Source organism: Artemia franciscana, chromosome 9 (assembly GCF_032884065.1).
Source record: "Artemia franciscana chromosome 9, ASM3288406v1, whole genome shotgun sequence".
Classification (NCBI taxonomy): Eukaryota; Metazoa; Arthropoda; class Branchiopoda; order Anostraca; family Artemiidae; genus Artemia; species Artemia franciscana.
Genome location: NC_088871.1, coordinates 46,974,873 through 46,992,868, shown reverse-complemented (window position 1 = coordinate 46,992,868; position 17,996 = coordinate 46,974,873). Strand labels below are relative to the sequence as shown.

The window sequence follows — 17,996 nt, the reverse complement described above, 5'->3', positions numbered from 1 at the left end:
TTTTCCGTCCCTCCGGAAACTTAAAATTTTACAATTCTCCACAATATTTTTTCTATCGCATTTCATTTAAAATTTAAATTTGATTCAATTTAATTCAATTTAAATCTTTTTGTTTGTGTTTTTAAATTTTCTTCCACTCCCCCTCATCCCCCCAACTTAGGGCCTTCCTCTGATTCTATCTTCCTAGCCTTTGACACTAGTTAGTTTTACGTCAGGCTGGTCTGTACCTTCCGGTCTTCAGTGTATACGAAGGGGCCCAGGCATAATTTCTGATCCACAGTTGCACCATAGAACTCAATTTAGGGAGAGCGTCTTATTTACCAAACAGTATAAACAGACGAATTATGTAGCACTTAGAAAAAATTCTGTAGAAGATTGTACTTCAAAGACCGTAGAAAAAGAATTTAAAAAACCAGATTGCAGAATATTTAACTCTGGCTTTCTTGGCTAATATTCCATACCAGTGTTGTCAAATGAGGCTAATTTGCACCATCTGGGTACTTTTCGAGGTAATTGCAAATTGAGTCGTTCAAATAAGTGCAATTTTCAAGGCGATTCTTTTTACGGTGAATTTTCGCTCAAAAAGTACTCCTTTGACACTCTTTCGCTTTTATGGCTGCGCTACGTTATAGTAGACGTCTGACAACTCTGGTCCATGCTTCGTTGTCAAGAATGTTATATATTTTAGTATGATTCTGGGAAATTTTTATTCTGTAAGCAGGTTTTTACTCCAATCTATAGTCTCAATCATTAGTTTTCATTTCTACAATTCCAATTATTTAGTTCAGTGCTTAAGTTTAGTCATTTATTTTATTCGTAACGGAAGAAATTTTTACATGATAATTAAAATCTTAGTTCTCAATAAGATTATTCTTTTTGCAGGTTTTATGGCTGGAAAAACACCCTCGGGTTCAGCACTCTATTTTTGATAGTTCTTTCACTTCAAAACATCGCACTAGGTGAGTAATTAATGTACCTTGTCCATCTAATGGCCATGCGTTTTTTACTTTTTTTAGTACATACAATCTTCTGCATTGTTGCTTTTTAAGGTTTACACGGCAAATTTAAAGGAACTTTTTTTCAGGAAAAGTCAAATACCGTTTCCAATCAAATTCTGTGTCCAATCATATCCTGTCAAATCCTCTGAAAGATGTTTTCACTTGGCCAACTTTTTCTGAAAAAGCCATAAAACTAGCCATGAAAACTAGACTTAAGGAAGTACGGTAGCGTTTATACCATTAAAAAATGGTACAAATTCTTTACCCTGTGGTAGCTCAGAGGATTGTTCTCTGCTCGGCCCAGGATTTGATTCCTACGGGGCCCAGGATTTGATTCCTAGCTGTCGCAAGGTCAGGCGTAATAGCTTTCAAAAACGTATCAAAAATTTGTTTATATCCATTTTGTTACATTTTTACGTGTCGGACAAACATTTCGGGGGGGGGGATCAAACCCCCTACCCCTCCCCCTGGATATGGCCTTCATTGGTATGAATTTTTTTGCAGTCTCGCGTCTTCAATATTTCAACGTAAGACCACACTTTTTGCTATTATCCGACAGCTGAGATTCAGTTCAAATCTATCTCCTGACTTATGCTTTTGAAATTTGTGTTGCTTTTTTGAAGTTCAAAAATGTGCTGAAAAGGTTGTAAACGTACTAAAAGAGCCAAATGTTGTCCTGGAAGAAAAACAGGATATCGTCTAACAATTTTTTTTTTCAAAGTTTCCTCAAATATGACCAAAAAATGTCAAAAATGACCGCAAAGTAACATTATCCGTGGATTCAGAGTTTCCTGATGTAAAATTTTGAGATTCTGTAGTGTTGTCTGCCATGAAGGAAGAGATATTTTATAATATTATCCATGTGTTTTTGTCAGAGAAAAAGGTTTATGTTGTCTATGTATTTGTTTTTTCCTTTTTAGTGTAACTTATTCCGCTTGTTTTGTTTAAAAGTGGGTTATAAATAAATTATTACTAAGAACCTACTAAAATTGGATGTTTTCTTTTTTAGGGAATCTTACTTAATCTCTAAGAAACATTTAATTAATCCGATTGTTACCCTTGGTGAATGGAAGGATCTGAAACATATTAATCCAACGATATAAGTATCCTGTCATTGTGCTCATGTTCCAGCTCCAGGCTTGTCACAAAAGTAAATGCTTTACAAGGAATATAGGCTAAGCCTATTTTCAAGAATCAAATGAGCAGAAATCCTGCTTCTACCTGTTTTTACGTTTTATTCTATAGATTTCAGCTGGGCAAAAGCGAGCTGTATACTACTGATTTCAACTCTATTTAGTTGTTTATGTTTTTTCATATTAATTTTTAGTCCAGCACATCCACTTATTCTGTCAAAACTTTTGACAGAATTTACAAGTAATGAAACAAATTTAAAGAGATTCGCAGACAATTGAAAAGAATAAACTTCAAGTTTATAATTCAAAAGAGTATTCATAAGCCACGCCATAGAGGGTTTGACTTATCAATACAAAAAATTAAGTGCAACCAACAAAAGAGAATCGTGCAGATAAAACAATTTTTTGAAGGGCTAACCCTCTTTTAAGCTCATTGAGGATATTGTATATAGTAAACTCTTCAACAACCTTATCTTTTTATTATTTTTTATTTTTTTGAAAATTTAATATTTTATTATTTTTAGGGAATGAGTGTCTGAGGCCTTGCATAGCAGAAGAGTCGCCAATGACATGTCATTATACATTCCATATTGAGTATTATGCAACCCTGACAAAAGCCTGTTGGGACTGTCCGAACAACATAACAGACTGCAGCCGCCACCATTGCATAGCCGCTGACGGTGTCCACAAAGGACTCGTGACAATCAACAGGCAATTCCCTGGCCCAAGTATTCAGGTGTTTAATTTTATTTTATCATCGATACTTTTTTAATTCGTCCTAGGACCACCGATGCGACCGAGAGGCTATTTTTTTATAATTAAAATTTTTATAGTTCAGTTTTTTAATTTAACATTTTAATCTTTTTATATTATATTTTAGGCTTATTAGGTAATCCCTAATAACCCTAAAAATATAGTAAGAACACTAACAAAATCCTATTAGGACTCTTTTAACAATACAACAGACCGTAGTTGGTATTATCGTATAGCTACTGACGACGTATATTTTTTTTAGTCAATAATTTCTTTAATAAAATATGCATAATCATATCCGGTTCTATTGCCTTCTGAACAACTGGGCTTTCTCCTTATACGAGGTGTACACCCAGCAGACTTAATAGAGTAAACGACAGAAAATTAATTTTAAATATTGGTATTGGTATAGGTATGCGGAAGAGATCTAAGTAAAAATTTACTAGAATGTGAACAATTGTCTGATGTACATCGCATAAGACTTTTTTTATGTTCGTGCTAATACTGAATAATAAGGTTAAAAAAACAAGAAAAAGCTTCTTTAATACTTCCAAGAAGCGATAAAGCTGATGTGATTACTGGTATTGTAGAAACTTCTTCAAGATATGTTTTGTTTCATTTAAACTCATTTATATTAACTATAAACCCGTTATGAACAACTGCCACAATTACAGGTAACGTCGAAGTAGAAGTAATTTGATTATTTGTATTCATGAAAACTCGGTTTGTTTCTTTTAAACCACCTTTTTATTAACTATGAATCTATTTTGAACAAATTTACCAACTTTTAAACTAGCTTGAATATCAATGGGCTCAATATATATATATATATATATATATATATATATATATATATATATATATACACTATGAACTAAAGCAAAATAATCAGCACAGAAAGAGAAGCTATAATGAGCCATTTTTCAAAGATTCATCCAATGTCTTCCAATGAAGTGTCTGAGGTTATTTCCAATGTGTACCAAGCAATCCAGTGTACAACCCTCTGCTTTCATGTGCTGTTGAACTACCGCTTATTTAACGTAATAGCTCTCATTTGGCAAATTAACAACAAAACTGGCTTATAATATTGAACTATATAATAAAAGAAAAAACAGATTTATTATAAGATGTTTTAACGAAATATTCAAATTTGTCCAAAATTTTAATTGTAATCAAACATTTTAATTTTGAAGCAGAATCAAACAGTTCGTGGTAACGAACTGTAGTAAGGAGCGACCCGGCTCAATAGTAACCAAAACTCTAAAAAATGGAATTTTGATACCAATAGCTACATCAAAAGAATCGCATTTTAATGCTGGTTTTAAATATATAAGTTTCATCAAGTTTAGTCTTACCCATCAAAAGTTACGAGCCTGAGAAAATTTGCGTTATTTTAGAAAATAGGGGGAAACGCCCCCTAAAAGTCATAGAATCTTAACGAAAATCACACCATCAGATTCAGCGTATCGGAGAACCCTACTGTAGAAGTTTCGAGCTCCTATCTACAAAAATGTGGAATTTTGCATTTTTTGCCAGAAGGCAGATCACGGATGCGTGTTTATTTGTTTTTTTTTTTTTTTTTTTTTTTTTTTTTCTTTTTCCCAGGGGTGATCGTATCGACCCAGTTGTCCTAGAATGTTGCAAGAGGGCTCATTCTAACGGAAATGAAAAGTTCTAGTGCCCTTTTTAAGTGACCAAAAAAATTGGAGGGCACCTAGGCCCCCTCCCACGCTAATTATTTTCCCAAAGTCAACGGATCAAAATTCTGAGATAGCCATTTTATTCAGCGTAGTCGAAAAACCTTATAACTATGTCTTTGGGGACGACTTACTCCCCCACAGTCCCCGTGGGAGGGGCAACAAGTTACAAACTTTCACCTGTGCTTACATATAGTAATGGTTATTGGGAAGTATACAGGCGTTTTCAGGAGGATTTTTTTGGTTTGGGGGAGGGGTTGAGAAGAGGGGGATATGCTGGGGGAACTTTTCTTCGAGAATTTGTAATGGGAGAAGAAAATTTCCATGAAGGGAGAGCAGGATTTACTAGCATTATTAAAAAAAAAAACAATTAAAAAATAAAAGTGAAAAAGCTTTTTCAGCTGGAAGTAAGGAACAGCAATAAAACTTAAAACAAACAGAAATTATTACCCATATGAGGGGCTCACCTCCTTCTAATACCTCGCTCTTTACGCTAAAGTATTTTCAGTAATTTCAACTACTTATTCTACGGCTTTTGTGATTCAGGGGGTCATTCTTAATGAATTGGGATAAAATTTAAGCTTTAGTGTAAAGAGCGAGGTACTGACGATGGGGCGAATCCCCTCATATATGTAATAAAAACATGAGAATACAGAAGTTCTTTGCGTAAGCTAATTTATAAGTTACGTAAATCTTTTACCAATAAAAAGATTCGTAAAAAATTAAAAGTTCTAGTTGCCTTTTTAATTAACCAAAAAATCGGGGGGGGGGGCAACTAGGCTTCGTCCCCCGCTCTTTTTTTCTCAAAATCATTCGATCAAAATTATGAGAAAGCCATTGAGCCAAAAAAAAAAATATGCAAATTTCGTTTTGATTATTCCTCTGCGGAGAGCCAAAATCAAAACATGCATTTGATTCAAAAACGTTCAGAAATTAAGTAAAAAAAACAAGTTTTTTTAACCGAAAGTAAGGAGCGACATTAAAACTTAAAACGCACAGAAAACACTTCGTATATGAAAGAGGCTGCTTCCTCATCAACGCCCCGCTCTTTACGCTAAAGTTTTTACTGTTTTAAAAAGAAGAATTGAGAGAAAGAGTCAAACTTTAGCGTAAAGAGCGGGGCGTTGATGAGGAAGCAGCCTCTTTCATATACGAAGTAATTTCTGGTCGTTTTAAGTTTTAATGTCGCTCCTTACTTTCAGTTAAAAAAACTTGTTTTTTTATTTAATCACTGAAAAAGGGAGACACTGCCTTTCAATTTACGATTGCTGATATCTACAATTTAACAGGAAGAAGTGAGGGATATCGGGCCGGTAGACCATAATATTTTGTTCAGCCCTGGATATGATTTGAAAAATGATCATAAATTAAATTGCCCATTAATTTGCCCATGGACAAATTAATTAAAAAACCAAATTTTTCTTAACTTAAAGTAAGGAGCAGCACTAAAACTTAAATCAAAATAGAAATTTTTCCGTATATGAGGGGGACTGCCCCTCTCAACCCTCCACTCTTTATGCTAAACTTTCTTATTGCTTTAAAAAAGCTTCTTAATCCGATTCAACGGACATTTTGTCTCAGTTCATCAGTCGTTCTTAGTACAATGGGACCCAAGGTCAAACAAAAAGCACCAAAAAGAAAAAGAGAGATTACTGCCCAATACTTCCATTTAAAAAGTGTTCTTGATTCCATTGGTTTATTTTTGTAATGTCTTTTAGGAAGTCTCTCTTACTATTCCTAATTTATGGAGAGACAAGCAACCCCATCTCTTGAAACCATACTAATATGCATCAAATATGTCTGGTGGTCACTTTGACACTATTTCAAGCCAGTAAAAATAACGCAAAAGCTGGTTGGCTCTTTTTTTGTGAAGTCTTAAGGCAGTAATTTATTTTATATATTTCATTGTGGAAATATTTCTTGAAAGCTGAGTAAAAATTGGGAATTTTCAGTTCTAACTGCCCCATTAGAAAGTTTTTGGCTCAACTCATTTAAAAGAAAACTGAAATAGAATACCTTAATGATAAGGTGGACTAACAACCCAGACAAAGCCCATTCTATCCAATTTGATAAGTCAACTGGAGTCCAACCGTTGTCTCTATATTATCGCTATAATTGCATTCTAATTTTGTTCTCTTTCCTAAAGTATATTTTTTGTACATTCTATTTGCTTATCTACCATCCACCTCTTCTATCTCATGTCATGCCGCCGTGTACCCGTGAGTGCGTGTATGCTGGTATGTTTCCGTGTTTACGACTATTCACTGGCATTCTGCGAGGAAACTTCATTTCTGCTAGTATTAGGTTTTAATATGGCCCTTTACTGTTCTTCGAAAAACTTGTTTTTTTGAAAATCATTTGAAAAAAAATGACATTACAAACATCAAAAACAAGAAGAACAATAGGGAATTCTTTTCGTAAGACGGTGGAATTCTAATTTGAATGAATATTTCGGCCCTATGTCCAAGGGGCGTCCCAAGCTAAACATAAATATATAAAAGAAGACTCACAATAACTGTAAGTCTCTTTTCTCTGATATATTTATGTTTTGCTGAGGACGGCCCATGGACGTAGGGCCGAAATATTTATTCAAATTAGGATCCCACTGTCTTACGAAAAGAAAAGTCTCTTTTCTTTTATATATTTATGTTTTTCTGAGGACGGCCTGTGAACGTAGGGCCGAAATATTTATTCAAATTAGAATTCCACTGTCTTACGAAAAGAAAAGTCTCTTTTCTCTTATATATTTATGTTTTGCTGAGAACGGCCCATGGACATAGGGCCGAAATATTTATTCAAATTAGAATTCCATTGTTTTACAAAAAGAACTCCCTATTGCTCTTCTTGTTTTTTTTATGTTTGTGATGGAAAGGCAGTGTAGTCTTCGTCACTATTTATAAATTATACGCTACATTGAGAAAAGAAATTTGCAACAAAAATGCATTTCCATCGTTTCCAGGTATGCGAAGGTGATGAAGTTGTTGTCGACGTCATTAATCATTTACCCAGCGAATCAACAAGCATTCACTGGCATGGTCAGCATATGGTTGGAACACCTTATATGGATGGAGTTCCTTTGTTGACACAGTGTCCTATAGGTCCTGCAAGTTCATTTAGATATAGGTTTTGGGCTGCCAATGCTGGGACGAATTACTATCATTCTCATTCCGGTAAATTATGTTTATTATTTTAAAACAATTTATTTTAAAAATTCAAATTTTAGTTTATCCCGTTTGAGTGAAAGTGGTGTCATTTAAGGTAAACAGTGGGAGGTAAATATATATCTTGCGAGATGTAGGGAGTGTGCGAGATGTATTTTGGCAATATTTATAATGAAAATACCCCAAAAAAAATGTTTCATAAAAAATAAAAAGCTAGTATTTGTCGAAATCTATGGGGGGGGGGGGAGGGCAACAAAATCTAGAGAGGAAAATACCCTCCCCCATAATTGACGCCAATATTCCTTAGAATATAAATTACGGAAAAAAACTAAACAAAAAAAATTCGTTCCTCACAATTTAGGTACGAAAAAAACTAAAAACTTAAGAAAGAGAAAAGAGAAATTATAGGGACCATAGAAGATGTAATTAATTACCAAATATTTAAATTCATATAAAATTGGGCACATTGTGTACTAGGTTTACGCTATATTGACCTCTTCCAACATTGCCTCTAAATTCTACATCCATGCTTCCATGGCTCCAATGTACACCAAGTGGACTAGTGTGTAACGCCTTGTTTTCATGTTCTGTTTAATTGTCGTTAATTTAATATAATAGCTCTCATTTGGCACTTCAACAGAAACATTGACTTTTTGTGATATATGATATTTTTTCTCCTTGGAAGCCTAGACACTAGGATAGACTGTGACAACTATTAGAATTAGACATAATGCCTAGTGACAAGATTAATTAAAGGGGAAATTTGAGGAATTTATAACTTGAAATCTTTTTGATTTTTTAAGGATTATATAATATTGAAGAGCACAAGTATTATTGAAAAATTTTATTGAAAATTGAAAAATATTATTGAAAAATGTACTTCAATGGGATGGTAAACTTTTCCTAGAATTGGGAAAAGTATTTTTTGACAATTCTCTCCGAAGTGTTAAAATATCAGATGTGACCCTTGGCGACGATTTATACTTCTTTTCTAAGGGCTTTCTAATATTAATCGGCTTTGCTGACAATACATTTTTAAGAATTGATTTTTGAAACCGCTAGGCTTAGTCTCTTAAATTAAAATTAAATTTAAATTATAATTAATTTAAAATTAAAATAAGATTAAACTAAAATTAAATTAAACTAAAATTAAACTTAATTATTAAATTTAAATTAAATTAAAAAATCTCAGATTTTTCTCGGTTAATATCTACTGTGTGAATTGCTATCTTTAATTATGTCTTGACCTCCTTCTGATAAAGTACATGAATGAAGAAATTGCTAATTGTTTCCGCTCAACAAAAAATGTCCAAGAACTTGAAAAAAAAAGAAAAGTCAGTGTTTCGAAATTTCGACAATTTCAAGTTAAGAATTCCTAGGATTTTTTCTATAATTTCTCATATTTCGAGTTAAATTATGGTACCGTTTTGTAGCGTCTTTCCACAAATGCTAGCGTACATTTTTTTACTCTTGTTTGTTGCATCGAATATTGTTTTAAATATAATCTTATTTGATTTTTTCTAAGGAATTGACACATTGCCTCAAATCTCCTAACTCGAGAGAGAGAGAGAGAGAGAGAGAGAGAGAGAGAGAGAGAGAGAAACGGAGAGAGGAAGTAATTTAAGTTGGTAATGAATCGGTAATGCCAACGGGGCGGAATGGAATTGCAATAGGTTTAAAGAAAAAAATATGCATGAAAGTAGTATGTAAAATCTGTTGTTGTTTTTTTTTTTAGGCCTGATTAGCAAAATTCCTGGCCTTCCTTTTCTTCCTTTAGGAAGGTCATACTGAGGATCAGCCTTAAACTATTTCCCACTTTTGGTGGGAAAAAAATTAAAAGAACTAGAAAATTTTGTGTCTCATCATAAAATTGGAAAACTATTTAGAATGTTTTTCATCTCCATGAATGCCAGAAATCTTGTGTTTCTGCTCAATAGCGGACTACTCGGACCTGCCTGGGTAATTTTTCACTCTTGAAGAAAAGTACTATAATGCAGAATGATAATTAATATAAATACTCCTATAATTAAATCTGAAAACTATTTAGAGCGAAAGACTCTAAGAAAAAAATAATTGTATTTCTGTTCAACAGCCGACTACTGTCCACCACTACTAAGTTATTCTCTTTCTATCTGTATGCTTCCCCCCCCCCATGATATATACAGATGTATTTGTAATACATCTCTCCCTGTGTACACGCCTGGCTACGATACTTTCGAAGGCATTTGAACTTATTGCATATAAAATGATACCGCCCTACTTAAAAAAAAAAAAAACGTTATGTCAGTTACTGGAGGCTGCTAACAGCTTCCTGGTGTCAATACAGAGGTTTCTGAAACCAAAATAACGTACGCTAAGCTCTTTTAATTTCACGTTATATTTTAAAGACGACGTGTACTTCCAATGTAAAAGAAACTGGACTTGCGTGAAAGTCGTTATTTTTTTTTGTATAGCCCGATTGGTTCAGTGGTACACAATGTCACTCAGCTGCGCGCAATAGTACCTAACAATGAGTTCCAAGTCTTCTTAAGCTATAATCACATATTTTATCAGTTCTAAAATTGCTGCAAATTTGGGCATGGGAGCCACTGAGAATTTGAGAAACTTCATATTACTTTTAAAAAGTCACAAGTTTGCTGCTACCGTCAAATAAAAAAGCTCATAAATCAATTATTAAAATTTCATTGAAGCTTATCGGGGCTATTTTTCATACAAGTTGAAAAGACATGTCGATGTCAATCACCCAAAACGCAAAAGCCTAGTGAACAAAACTATTATATAGGTATTGAAATAATATTCTCGATATTGCCTTTAAATTAATTCCGTATTTTTTTCCTTTATGATTATATAAGTCCCAGATCTGTATCTCTTTTGAAAATTAGCTGTTATATAACTTCTAGTATAAAATCTATTTCGATAATTAAATCAAAACGCCATAATTCGTGTTTTGTCTTAAGATATTCATGCAGCCGTATCCTTCATCGTACGAGAAAGACAATGCCCCCAGATCAGAACAAACAGTTACATAAGAACTTTCTTTTCTCCAAAGATTAGCTTTTCTGTCATTCATGCGAGTCATTACTATATCAAGACCACTTTAAAAATAGAATCGATGAATTTTAAATCTTTTGTAAATAACGCTCAAGGTCACACTGTCTTTTCATTATACAAACAACAACACAATACAATAAGTCCTCTTTGTTTTATCATTTGTTGTTTCTAAACCCTTTAAGAAAGATTGAATTAAAAAAAACAGTTTTTTTAGTTGAAAGTAAGGAGCAACATCAAAACTTAAAACGACTTGAAATTATTCCATAAATGAATGGGGTTGCCCCCTCTTCAATACCTCGCTCTTCGTGCTAAAGTTTCCTATTAATTTAAAAACTATCTGAAATCTAATTAAACATCCCTTATGTTTCAGGAATAAATTCTTGTACACGATTCCGCCTGAAAAATTCTCCTTAGCATATTTTCATTTGAAAAAAAAAAATCGATTTCTGATCGTCTTTCAAATCATGCCAAAAACCTCCTTTCAGTGGAAATCTATTCCCGGACTCCCCCCCCCGTCTGTGGAAAGATGCGAGAAATCTCTCCCCTCCCTCCATGAAAAATCATTTAGGCTATTCCAACCCCGCTGATTTCCTCCGGAATATCTACATCTGTAAAATTGAGTCGGCAAAAAGAAAGTAAGACAAATAAAAAAAAAAATAACAATTAAAGGAAATAGCAAATTCCCAAATGTAAGATCTTCTCTGGGAAGTTCACTCCCGGAAACTTCCCTCCTCATGGAAAATTCTTCCTTTGGAAAATCCCCCCGAAGCAGGAATATGCCCCCCTCTCCCTACAAAAAATGTCTGTATACTTCCTAAAAACGAATACTATATGTTGACAAAGGGCAAATTTCACAACTTTTAGCGCTTTCCTCAGGAGCTGTGGGGGGTCATGTTATCCCAAAGGTATAGTTATTGGACTTCTCAGCTATGCTGGACGAAATTTTGATCGGATGAACTTGGAGAAGAAATAGGTGAGGGAGGGGGGGGGGCTAGTCGCCCGCTAATCTTTTTGGTCACTTATTTTTAGAGTAGATAACTTCGAAGACCACACTGCCTTTCCATGACGAAAGTAAAACAGTTCAAAATAGGGATGATACCTTTTTTATTGACAGTGAATAGATATAAAATTATTTAAATGGATATTTCGAACACACATACAGTGTTCATCATCAGTAGTAAAACTAAAAGACATGAATAAAAATAAACAAAATTTATACCTAATAAACTAATTACATATAGTTTATTGCTCTTATTTTTTAAATGCAACAGCCGAGGCAAATCCCTTTGACCTTTTCGGTTCCGGTTCATTAGAATTATCTGACATATTACGTGGACAGAGGTCATAGCTCTTAGGTGAGGTGATATTTACTTTATTTGACCTCAGTAAATTATCATAAATTGAGTTCAATCCAAATTCACATGTATCTCTGTTTATGGAATTATTCTTGAATAGAATTTTTTTAATTTCGATTGTTTCCCTGAAAGTTTGCTTTAAACCTTGTTAAAAGAGATTTTAATAAGTAACCATTATCCGGGTTGGTTAATTGACCAGACTTTTTCGAAAAGAAGGGAAAAAGTTCTTGAATTTTCTGACGATATTCTGAAAACAACAGAAAAGAAAGATATTTTTTGTTTTCTATCATATGTTCCAGGTTTGAGTGAAAAACTTAAAAGAATTTTACAAAATAATGGTTTAAAGGTAGCTTTAAGAAGTAGTAATACTTTGGCTAGTTTTTTAAATTCTGGAAAGGATCGGACTTCCGTAGAGCAACAAAGTGGGGTTTATAAAATCCCATGTACTTGTGGAAGCTCTTATGTGGGACGTACTAACCAGAATTTAAAAACGAGATTGCTACAACATCATAATTCTATTTCATCGTCTTTAAAGCAAAATACCAAACCTGAAGATTTCACGTCGGCCCTCTCGGAGCATATCTTTAATTTTCCAAATCATTTTATATTGTTTGAAAATGTTTCTTTGATTTCTAGGGACCAAGGTTTAAAGCAAATTTTGGGGGAAACAATTGAAATTTAAAAAATTTTATTCAAGAATAATTCCATAAACAGAGATACAGGTGAATTTGGATTGAACTCAATTTATGATAATTTGCTGAGGTCAAATAAAGTAAATATAACCTCACCTAAGAGCTATGACCTCTGTCCACGTAATATGTCAGATAATTCTAATTAACCGGAACCGAAAAGGTCAAAGAGATTTGCCTTGGCTGTTGCATTTAAAAAATAAGAACAATAAACTATATGTAATTAGTTTATTAGGTATAAATTTTGTTTTTTTTTATTCATGTCTTTTAGTTTTACTGCTGATGATGAACACTGTATATGTGTTCGAAACATCCAGTTAAATAATTTTATATCTATTCACTGTCAATAAAAAAGGTATCATCTCTATTTTGAACTGTTTTACTTTCGTTATTTTTAGAGTTTGGGTTACTCTTGAGCCAAGTCACTCCTCACTTACAGTTCGTTACCACGATCTGGAGCTTTGACAAAGAGGAGCTTTAAGAACTTTCTTGTATAAACTAAAATTAAATGACGTCACATGTGAAACAAAACCTGCCGCGAACAAGAAACATCCATGAAAAAATTGAGCCGTATTTTACTAAAAAAAAAAACAAACGCGTAGCACTAATGAAAATAAATTCTAATCAGTTTAATTGTTTATTAATTTAAGAAAGACTATTTTCCTTAAAAATACGCTTTTCACAGAAAATAAACAGCTACATTAAACCTAAAACAAGCAAAACAAAGCCGAATTATGACTAAAACTCAAAATGAACAGAATTACCAGTCAATGAATAAATGAGACCCAAAACGAACAGAAATTGTAATGAATAATAGGCCAAAACGTCATTTGCGCTTTACCGAAAATGACTTAATTCAAACAGTTTGATTGTCATTTGTCAAACATCAACAATAACAAAAAGAAAGAAAATCGCCATAATGACCAAGATTACTGAAAAGAACTAATGTAAGTATATTGACTCTTTAGTAGGTTATATTAGTAGGCTATATTACTGGATGTTTCAGAAGTTTTCTATTTGTTAACGTTAAAAAATATATATTCAAATTATTGTTTGTTTTCAGTAAAGCTCAAATGAGGCTCTGGTCTTTGTAAGGCTTTTAAACCTAACCCTGTTTATGGTACTTTATTTTCGTTTTATGTTTGACATGATTATCCATTATAATTTCTGTCCCTTTTTGGTCTCATTTATATATTGATAGCAGTTTCTGTTCATTTTAATTTTGAATTATTATTTGATTTAATTTTTGCTCGTCTTTGGTTTAATGTGGCTCTATTTGCTCTAAAAAGCTTCTTGTTTTCAAAGAATGAGAAAGCCAGAATGCGAAAAAAGAGTTAATGTCTGTTTATTTTTAAATTAAAAATGTTTCTGTTTTATTGGTTTTTATGTTTAATAATTAAGGTTTTGCTTATTAAAAATCTATAATTAAGAGCACATTTTTCTTCAAAAATTTATTACTCCTTGATAAGTATTCATTGGAATCCCCAATTCGGAATTAAAAATCTCCTTTATTTCCTGGTCCGAATTTCCCTCAGAATTTCAGCTGGGTCCCTTAAGCCGTTAATTTATACCTTTAGCCATGCTTGGAGCATTGTAGATACACGCTTACGACAACTTGGATGCATATAATGTCCTTTGATTTGGTTCAAAACCCCCTCAACATTTCCTAAGCACATTGCCCGAGTCTTTTCGGAAACACGGGATCAAAAGGGCCCTCCTTTTTCAGTGATAAACCATATATGTAAACAACGGGCAACTAAATAATTTATGATAATTAATAAATAATTTTGAAAATAATTTAAATTGGGATGGCATTGAAATTTGGGTTTGTTGACCTCCAATTTTTGACTCTTAAAAAGGGCACTAGGAATTTCAAATCCCAAGCAAATTAGCCCCTTCCAAAGTATGTATGACGACTCCCACAATACGAAGGGGTCTGGGGGATAACGCATTTAAGCTATGCTAGTCTTTACTTAGGCAGCTATGCAGCGCTACCTATAATTTTGAAAATGCTAATAAAAATCCCTTTTAGTTCGATAAGCTCATTACAATTGATTTTTGTAATTTTTGATGTTCAATTGTTCATTGCAATTATTGAATTACGCTCAAAAACACTTATTATTGCAATAAATTATTTACTTATTGTGCTTCATAGCTTGTATAAGCCATAATTCGTCCCCTTTCAGACAGAAAGGTCTGGGAATATTTATTTTTTATTTTCCTTTTAATGCCGCCATGGAATTAAAATCTCAGCTTGGTGACGCAGGACTCAGAGTTTGAACTTAACTGGAGAAACCAATTGAAGGGCCTAGAATTTTATTCCAGTGATTACTCGAAAGCGTCTCCATATTAATAAAAACAAGAAGAAGTTTTTTTTTGTAAGAAATTCATTTTCATATTCAAACTGCTTCCAAAAGGGCACAACAATGATGTTTATGTGACGAGTAATTGCAATTAATTGCAAATAACCATTCAATTGATATTAATTGGATGTTTTGTAAAATTCAGCTCTGTCCTGACCTTGTTCTGACCTTGTGATGACCTTGTGATGTACTTGAAGCTTTCCTGTCAATTTGCTCTTTTTTTATTTTGTAAAATTTATAGTCACTAACCCATTCGTAATAAAAAAAATTCTTGTGTGTATTTTATGCTGAGACTGGAGAAGTGGATCCTCTACAACTGGTAATTGTTTTTACTAGCTCTGAAGTTTAAATGTTAGACTATAGACCCGAAAAAACTAGTTAGGGAAAATTCAGCTGCTAATAAAATTTGTCCAGGCCTAATATCAGGCCAAAATTGTTTGGGAGGTCAATCTGAATGTGACAATCTGAAAGCAGATATATTGTTATATTGTAGCATCGTTGCATAAGAGTTGCTATGTGATTCATTTGTGATTGCATAAGAGTACTATGTGATTCATAAATGAATTCATATGTGATTCATGAATTCATATCTAAAATCATAAACTCTTGATCAATGACTGTTAACATAACTTAAGCTTTCAAGTGCAAGTGTTATGGCATTACTTTTTGTGGACGACTTAGCATTAGTAGCGGAAAGTAAAGAACATTTGCAACAACTGCTAGATCTAGCATCTTCTTACTTTAAGAATAAGAAACTAGTATTAAACATAAAGAAGTCGGTGGTGATAGTTTTTAGGAAAAGTGGAGAACAGATAGATTCGCAGTGTCAGTTTACATATGAAGGTAGGACGCTAGACTTCGTAGATGAATTTCAGTACTTAGGTTGTAGGCTTTCACCAGATGGGAAATGGAAGAAACATCTCAAGATGGTAGGGAGTAAGGGAAATAGACTACTAGGATTGTTAAGTAAAAGTAGTATTAAAGAAATTAGGTATGTAGGACCGCTAAAGTATATTTTTAATGCTAGGGTTAGATCGGGTTTGCATTACGGGGCGGAGCTTTGGGGATTTAATAAGGGATTAAATTTAGAAAGAATACAGTTGAGGTTTTTTAAGCGTATGTTAGGCCTTGATAATAAGTTTAATGGGTTAGTACTGAGAGGGGATATAGGAATAAAATGTATGAGACAGAGTAGATTAATTAGTATGGTTAAATACTGGGAAAGGGTGTCATCGATAGAAGATAATAGGCTAGTTAAACAAGCATTTTTAATGGTGCTTCAAGATAGGAGGAAGGATTTGTGGCCAAATCAGGTAAAGAATATATTAGACCGTGCAGGGCTAGGTAATTGCTGGAATGAGAGCAAGAGGATAGGAGAGGGGGTAGGGACTGTATCTAGGCTAGAATATCAGGAATTTCAGGTTTGGCAAGCTGAGAAGGCCACCTCGCCGTCCCTTGGGATATATGCGGGCTCTAGAAATGGGATTGGCTCCGGAAGATTTGAAATTGGTAATATATGTAAGGGGGAATTTTATGCCTCTTGGGGAACGTAGGAAATACTTAGGGAGAAATAGATTGAAGGATGGTCCTTACAGTTGCCCTATGCGTGAAGAGATGGATGAGTCTTTGCATCATTTTTTAGGGGATTGTAAGGAGTTGAGGGAGTTACACTTGGAAATATTTGGTAGGGAGGTCAGGGGGAGAGATTGTGTTTTGTAAATTTTGAGAAGTAGATGTTACCTTAGTATAAATAATATTGGAAAGTTCGTCCGGGTGGGTATGAGGCATCGTGATGATTTTCTCACATAATTAGTTTTAGTGTCTTTTCAGTCTATGTTTTGTTGCTTTATTTTTTCGCTTGTTTTGTGTATTTCACTATGGCCCAATTGGGCTTTCGTGTGAATAAATCTGTCTATCTATCTTCGTCAACATGTCATCTTAGACCACGTGAAATTATAGTGGCACACATGACTGATATAAATTCTAAAAATTCATTTCACTTTTTTATGTGATATTTAAATGCTCTAGGTTCATGGCTCTCTACATTATACTGCAAACAGGTCCTCTAAGAACCTATAAAAACACAGTGGGACACTTGACCGCTATTCAGTTTAAATATCTATTATATTGTTTGTGTTTCTTTTGTTTTGTTTTTTTTTCTCTCAGTGTTGCTTCGGAAATATTTGTTGCTAGACAGTTCCCTCGAAAGTATGTTTATTGAAGTTTGGTAACCATTAACCATGCTTCGCCCTTTACTAGGTAGCATCTGTACCTGCGACTATAATAAATTGATGTAATAAATATGATAAATTGACATATGCAGCGCAATTTCCCTCTTAATCTGTATCCTGTTTTAGGATTTCAAAGAGCAGATGGGGTGGCAGGATCTTTCATCGTGAGACAAGCTGCAACAAGAGACATTCATGCTCGACATTATGACCATGACCTTCCTGAACACGTGATTTTTGTATCTGATTGGTTGCACGAAATGGGCCTAACGAAATTCGTGTCACACCACCACGACGATGGAGATAATAAGTCGCCCAATATTTTAGTCAATGGAATGGGTCGCTTTAGCAAAGATGAAGAGAAAACTGACACTCCTTTAGCGTCATTTAATATTACCCAGGTTTGTTGAGTTTTGATTAGTTCTTTTTTACTATTATCGTAAATATCACCTAAATAATATAGTAAGCTGATTTGAGGTCTGAAGGCCAAAGAGGGTTGCTTAATCAGGTGATTACGCATTTTTGGTCGGGGTAGGGTCTTAGGGGCACAGAGACGGGCCAATAAACT

At 33.8% G+C, this 17,996-nt stretch overlaps 1 protein-coding gene across 4 annotated transcripts in view; it reads left to right on the top strand.

Moving 5' to 3' along the window:
- Positions 1-17,996, top strand: part of LOC136031488 (uncharacterized) — a 76,687-nt gene that overhangs the window by 27,801 nt on the left and 30,890 nt on the right. For all 4 annotated transcript variants that reach the window (XM_065711126.1, XM_065711127.1, XM_065711129.1 and 1 more), the window contains 4 exons: positions 883-959; positions 2,656-2,867; positions 7,541-7,751; positions 17,558-17,829. In XM_065711126.1, the coding sequence (XP_065567198.1) occupies positions 883-959; positions 2,656-2,867; positions 7,541-7,751; positions 17,558-17,829 (772 nt within the window). The remainder of the gene's footprint in view (positions 1-882; positions 960-2,655; positions 2,868-7,540; positions 7,752-17,557; positions 17,830-17,996) is intronic.